Genomic DNA, 7,750 nt, shown 5'->3' on the forward strand with positions numbered 1-7,750 from the left:
GCTATATAGAATCGTTAACCTTGCGTAGTAAGTTCTCTGCAACAACGTCAAAACATTACACAAAAATCTATTAACAAATAGCCAAAATTAAATATCTGTTAATTTGTATATCATGCTATTTTTTTTAATTATATTTCTTAAAATGTGTTTTGTATACATGGGCGTCGGAACCATTGAATGAGGGTGGGACAGGAGGACCCACCCACTTTTGAAGACGAATGATATTGGACCCACCCACTTTTACCGTCTCTAATTCAGCGAATATGTGTACTTTTCAGAGCGCCGTCAGTCCAATCCATTCCACATGACGAATGCCCTAATAAATTAAACTCCATTTAGCCAGTGTTGCCAACTTAGCAATTTTGTTGCTAAATTTAGCAACTTTTCACACTACACTAGCTACTTTTTCTTCCAAAAGCACCTAGCAACAAATTTAGGTATTTTTAAATTTTATTTGGCTGCTTTTAGCAACTTTTGATAAGTGACTCAAACGATAAAAAGGCACACATTTCCATCTAAATTACACAAAATGAGTAAGCCAAAGATGCCTAGCAGTACACACATCACATGAATTAAGTTAGCTGCTATTAGTAATTGCTCAATTTAATAATAATAATTGAATAATTGTTAATTTATGATACACCTTGTTAGTAGCTTGTACCAGCGATCGTTGATCAGTTAATACACTGTAAGAAAAATATCTAGAAAAATGGAAAAGGTACTACTAATTTTCCAGGACATTCTCCATTCTCCATTATTCATTATCCATTGTAACCCAAAAACCCAAAATACAATGCGTAATTTAAAATGCAGGTAAAAAACCTGTGAAAAATCAATCAGGAAAATTCCTTCATATTAACATAGTAGATTGTGCCCTAGTTTACTAGCTAATAAAAAAAATTTAAATTGTAAGCCCTAATTGTTCAAAAATGTGTAAGCGTTCAATAATTCAATGTTGTATTTAAAAATACAGTTATTTATATTTTAATATTATATTACGTTATATTATTTTACAAACAAATCTAATTGAACATATATAAAATATTTTTTTGCTGAGATTTGATGTAGTGACAATTTTGTGTCATAATTACGTAATGATGTCATCGTGTAATGACATCACAACATCATTTAGCAACTTTTAGCAACAAATTGACCTTCCTTTAGCAACTTCGAAAATTAGTTGGCAACACTGCATTTAGCTACAGCCTTGAAATCCACGCTGCTGCTTCCTCAAATCCATTCCATTCGGTTCATTCAGAGACAAATTGACCTTCCTTGACTTCCCCTGAAAATTAGTTGGCAACACTGCATTTAGCTACAGCCTTGAAATCCACGCTGCTGCTTCCTCAAATCCATTCCATTCGGTTCATTCAGAGTCCATATAAATGAAACTCCATTCCGTGTTTTCACTACTCGCGCCTGCTGCACTCCCGCCACACAGCAAAGTAAACAAAGCATCAGCATCTGCTGCTCAAATACACTTAACCCTACCTGATACTTTATTTCAACTTTTCGATTATTTCCTTGATTTTTATTTTTATTGAAAACAAAAGCCTTTCCGATGTGATATGAGATGTAAAAAGGAGAAGAACGATTTCGGCAAAAGGCGGACTCGAACTCGGGTCGCTCGCATCAAAAACACTATGCAACCCGTGTTACAACTTACACCACAGGAAATGTTACTAAACAGCTGTGTTTTGTAATCTTGTCACGTTAGTCAGCGGAGGTGAAGTAAATAGTCTCTGCCAATCAGGCGGCCTATTTGCACTTTGTGTAAATAGACACTGTTAATTAAGAGGCACCACACTACAGAAAATGGCATATACTCCAGTATATTTTTTCCGGGGGAGGACCCACCCACATTTATTTTGCTTCTGACGCCCATGTTTATATATATATATAAGTATATTAAATATATATATATTAAATTACTGAGTGCATTACAGGTTTTAGCCTGTAAACAGGTTTTAGTCTGTTTTAGCATTACAGTATTATGTAGGAGGTGAGTAGGCTATGCAAGTTTGGTAAACAAAATGAATTTTTAAATTCTTTCGGAGATTAATTTATATAATCGAAAAAGCCACCATGACATTACTTGTATGGCCGTAGTCCATAACAAACTACCAACAGTCAGAAGCAGCACTTACGTGTATTAGGTTTCTAATCCTCTTATGATAAGACCCGTGCACCGCTCTTGATTGGAAGCCCCGGTATCCGGATATGAGCGTCACTCAATCAGCATCAAGCGCAACAGCAGCCGCTCTGGGAAATGCCCACAGAATATCCAAACTGTCCGACGGACTTTGATGCGAGTGAGATGATCTTCCTATAAATTGCGTACAGTCGCCTTCACTTCACCGGCGATGTAACTTCTAGTGCTGTGAAATAATTATGTAAGAGAACAAACCGGATTGCTTGTACCTGCGATATCCCAAGGACATAATGTTTTCGGCTGTCCCTCGAACGGGATATGTGGTCTTTTGCGTGGTAAATCCAGTTTTATTTCTCTCGATACGTGACATATTTACTGAGAGAGCAGCACGTGCTCGGCAAGTTGAACAATGCTGCAGACTGTTGACATGCTTTAACTTTATTGCTGTTACTTTGCCTTTCAAAACTGCGCAAACTTGTTGAACTGCTTTTGAACACCAAAATAGCCCTGTGTTAATAATCAGCTAACAAACTATTAAATATAAAGAAAACAAATCTGAAAAGAAAGAGCCATGATGTCAACTGTGCTTGGTGTAGTTTCAGCGCTTACAGTATATCTCTCTATCTGCTACTATTTTGTCAGAAACGTGTTAATAAGAAAGCTTTTTTGGTGAAATGTACTATTTAAATGCAATTCCAACTTCTGAACTAAATAGCAAGCCTTGTTTCTCAAAGAGCTGACCAAGCACACTGCATTCTTGTGGCAAATGCAATCTGTTTTCAGGTCATCACAGGATAATCCCTCACTGTTCTTTTCACATCGAACACAATAATGCATGTTTAAGTCCCTCTGTGCTTTTGAAAGATGTGGTTGTGCATTCAGCAGTAGGCTAATTCTTACTCAAGATCAGCTGCTGAGTGCCTTGCAATCCTTGTATTAAAGGAATAGGTCACTCAAAAATGTACATTTCAGACACTTTATTGCCATTGTTGGCTGTTTTTGCTCGATTTGGTTAACGAAAATAGATCCAAATAAAGATATTTATACATTCTAGAAATTCAGATATTTTAGTACATCATACATAACTGTATTAATGCTCTCTGTTTTTCCCCTGATTTGTTTGTGTGTGTTTGTGTAGATTTTAGTCCTGACTTGTTCCCTGTACCCTGTGCTGAAGACACTGTGTGTTCAGATCCACTCTGCTGTCACAGGAAGCTATGTGGCTGGATATCACTCTGTGCTGCTTGTCAACTGTCCCACAGAACAAACTGCTAGAGACATTGGCAGGTATTGTACTTGCATACAGTGATACAAAGTTACAAACTCACACAAGGAAATAAATATACAGGATTAGAAATAAGAATAAGCTTCATTGTAGCTAATAAGTGACATACTTTGTCTTCAGCCAGCAGGTGATAAGGGTGTGTAATGTTTACAATTTGCATGTGACAGTCAGTGACATACAGTACACAGGGATGTGATTTTTCCGTATTTTCTGACCTCAGTGGGATGACCCCGTGTAAATTGCTTAAATCCAATAGTGATGGGAAGTTCGGATCATTTTACTGACTCGGATCTTTGAATCTCGTTCAGCAAAATAACGAATCCTTTTTCAAGTCATTTCGTTCATTTCAGCAGAATATAGTTAAAATGTTACATGTTTATATCCAAATTCCCAACACATCTATTTACACAAACATTGATCACATTATATAAAATATAATGCAGCCAAGATCAAATTATTACCTAGTTATTACCAAGACCTAATGATTAAATTATTACCACATTCGTTATGGAAAAGAACCATCACAGAAATTCACAAATTTATAAATTGTAAGAAATAAAAAGCTATAAAGCTCAAATAAAAATTGAAACCAGAAAAATTACGTAACTGTAAGAGTAAAGAAACAAACTACGTGCTTGTTTGTAAGGAAGGTTGGGAATTATTAACTAATTTCTGTATCCATTGCTGCTCTCACGTCACGTGACAAAAGAACGAACGACTTGGACCCGAAGACTCGAAAGGCTCAGCAGAAGTGCACATCGAGGGTGCATAGTGGCCACAAAGAGGGCGCTCGCGAGCACCCATCTGAAAGCTAAAATGACGAATGGGACACTCTACGGTCTGGTGGACTAAACGGACACATGCATGCAGCGGCCATTATTAGTCCTCAAGACCGAAAGTGCACATTAAGTGAGCCATTTGGGACAGGGCCCTAGTCTATGAGGCTGTCACGTGATGAACGAACAACTCATACCCGAAGACGTATGAACTAATCATTTTTGTTTCCTGCGCAGAACCTATTGGATGTTGCGCATACGCGGTCAGCACCAAATGAATGAATCCCTCGCTCAGACAACTCGTCATTCCCAAGTCATATTATAGATTCATTCAAAATGGGGGGATCGCGTGCGTCATCGTCATCCAACCCGCCAACTGAATCCTTGGCGCTTTCAACGCTCTTATGTCTTGCTTTAATAAATGTAAATATATTTGATAAATGCAAATAAATACTGTTCATTGACTTTTCTATTTATCAAAGAATCCTGAAATATAAAACGTATCCCCATTTCCACACAAAATATCAAGCAGCACAACAGTTTTCAACATTGATAATTAGAAATGTTTCTTGAGCATCAAATCAAACTGTGAGGATTTCCAAAAGATCATGTGACACTGTAAACTGGAGTAATGATGCAGAAAATTATGCTTTGCATCACAGGAATAAATAACATTTTATAATATATTAAAATATAAATGTTCTTTTTAAAAAATTTTTGTACTTTTTTGTTTTTACAGGACAATAGTATCTATTATTACAATATAAGATATCTTTTAATGTGCTAAAATATCAGTGTTTCCCACAGACTTACACTCTATGTGTGGTGGCACTTCCCCTGGGGGAAATATGTATGTATATAATGTAAATATAAAACAGCAGTCGGGCTTATTGAAAGTGCAGATTCGTTCTCTGCCAGCAGGACATTCATATAAAAACACCCGTGCCGCGTTTTGATTTTGAAACAGTGCTCATGTTTATTCAACAAAATCAAAGCCTTTTGGAAAATCGGTTTCTGGCGGTCAGTGTTGGAAAAAAAAAAATCAATGTATGGGAAACCCTGTATATATATATATATATATAATATTATTATTATTTTATTTTTTTAATGGCTCAATTTGTTTTAGCCATCTGTATGACCTAAATTCTGCTTTTTTTGTCTCTAGCTGATCACATGCTTGAGTACAATAAATGTATTCTGTTACATGTTATTAGAGTTTATTCTGAATTAAAGTTGATTTACAATGGCATATAGCCCCCAGGAAAGAACTTGAGAACACTGACCTATTGTTTTTTACCTCACAAAGTTAACCACTTTTTTTTTCATTTCCTGCTCCTGAATACAGGAAGTGTCTAGACCAAAAATCCAGACTGATTTGTAGTACTGACATAAGCAAATGCTCCACTGTTTTATGGTTGTTACACACAGTGTAGTCTTTTAAACTATTTAGCGATCAACTGGAACTTGTATGTTTTATTTTATCATAATCTTAAAAAAATAATTAACACAACAATGGTTTGACAAAAGAAGGCATCTCTTCTTTTATTGGATGCCTGGATGTATAAGGCAAATCTTGTGCCAACCTAAGTACAAAAATACCAACGTGCTTGTTATTTGCTCAAGCTAGAGTTTAAAAGAAGCACACATTTTGTGACAATAGAAATAATATTTGGTGAAATATATCACTTTCATTAAAAAAAACAAAACAAATTTGTCATGTTGCCATTGTCATACTACTCAACAGTGCTAGTTGTGTTCCTTCACTGTTATTGATAACTCCTCTCCCATAGCCTGTAGTTCTGTGGGCTACACTTCGTTCACCTGTAAAACTGTCAGAACTCAACATTTTGTGAAATGTTGTACATCTTGGCATGTTTAGTGACAAAACTGCACATTCTGGAATTGAGTAACATTGCCTCTTAAATAGCTTTCCCCTTTTGACAGCTTCCTTTATATGGCCAGCACCAAGATAAATACAGTGTCGTCTGCACCCATATTTCCACTGAAGTACAATATTTGTTTGTGGATGCCATGTGGTTTGTGTCAACAGACAATTAATTGCAATAATAAGATGTAAATATCAGATGCAAAGTTTCTAGTGCCCCCAGATTGTTTTTATTATCAAAATAATACTGTATGTAGTTATATACAGTAATAGTACTCTGCAATACAGTCCAGTCTTGTTTCCATGGACACAGAAATTGTTACAGTAAGCTATCCTTTGCATTGACTTTAATATTTTATTTAATTGCTAGGCTGTCCAATACATTTGACAATAGTTTTTGTGGAACTTGCAAAACTTCACCATGATTCATGTCATGGAGCATCTCAACCTGAGCTTCATATTCCCTCTGTTACATTAGGATTCATTTTCCCATTATACTCTTGTTAAAGAGCACTTTACAGTGGTTAAGTCATTAGAGTGCACTCCAGACGAGTAACCTCATCAAAGTGGAGCAGTTCTTGAGGTTCAGAACCAACCAAGTGTGAGGGCCCTTTTGCTTCTTTCTGATCCAGGAGTAATAATCCATCCAGTTTCTTTAATAAAGCATGAATCAGGAACATAGGCAAACAAAAATTAGATCTTTTGAGAGTGCACTCTTAAGGTCTGGAGTATGGAATGATACCTTGCCAAGGTCAGAAGAATCCTGCATAGGTCATATTGATCGAGTGAGGGAATATAAAGAGAAGGGAGGATGATCAGCGTAATGTAGTATGGTAGGTAGTATGAGGTAATGGCAGATGCATCAGGAAAGGGGAGAGGCAGCAGGTACATTTTCAGTTGACTAGGCCGCGGCTGCACTGCACAACTAAAGCCCCGTTCACACTGCCAGCGACTTTTTCGCTGTATGTCGCTAGACAGTAAGCAGACTGCACGTCTTGATATATCTTTAGAAAATGCAATCACAAACTATATATATTGCCGGTAAAACTAAGATATCATTCTAATATGACTAGGAATTAGACTTAAAAGAAATAAAAGTACCATTCTGCTGTTGGAGAGTGTTGTTATATAAACTACAGAAGTGCTCGTGCATTAAATCATTAACCGGTGCTAAACTGCTCACTGCATCATGTAATTAACAACTCGAACCATCAATGTATGAATCAAACTCCCTTAAACAGCCAACAGTTTCTTTTCTACGCATCATTTTTTTAATATCCATGTATGTGGTTACAGTCAAATCATATAAAACAGTGAAATCGATCAGGAAATCTGTCCTGTATTGCCTGCACTCGAATCGGTGACGTGTGAGCGCCACTGACTGATTCTTCACTCCTATTGGTTGTCGCTCACGCAATTCGCTGTTCATTTGCATAAAGTGAAACATTTATAAGAAAAAACACAAATCAACCATAGTCCAGCATAACACAGTCTAGTCCACGTTCCTGGGCCATCCTCCATACCATCAGTAGATACAGTTAGTGTATCTTTTTATGCAAAATGTAAGTTTTCAGTTCAAGAGTATGGAAGCTTGTCTGCCACGGAATAGGTAATTGTGACTTTTTATCTCACAATTCTGACTCTTTTCTCTC

General features: G+C 36.6%; 1 protein-coding gene across 1 annotated transcript in view; it reads left to right on the forward strand.

Moving 5' to 3' along the window:
• The first annotated feature begins 2,213 nt into the window (after nucleotides 1-2,213).
• The window catches only part of LOC107693815 (protein CutA homolog), a 10,363-nt gene continuing 4,826 nt past the window's right edge, over nucleotides 2,214-7,750 (forward strand). Inside the window, exons 1-2 of the mRNA XM_016493338.1 lie at nucleotides 2,214-2,487; nucleotides 3,291-3,439. Of these exons, the coding sequence (XP_016348824.1) occupies nucleotides 2,443-2,487; nucleotides 3,291-3,439 (194 nt within the window). The 5' untranslated portion in view covers nucleotides 2,214-2,442. The remainder of the gene's footprint in view (nucleotides 2,488-3,290; nucleotides 3,440-7,750) is intronic.

Source organism: Sinocyclocheilus anshuiensis, unplaced genomic scaffold (assembly GCF_001515605.1).
Source record: "Sinocyclocheilus anshuiensis isolate Anshui unplaced genomic scaffold, SAMN03320099.WGS_v1.1 scaffold1392, whole genome shotgun sequence".
Lineage (NCBI taxonomy): Eukaryota > Metazoa > Chordata > Actinopteri > Cypriniformes > Cyprinidae > Sinocyclocheilus > Sinocyclocheilus anshuiensis.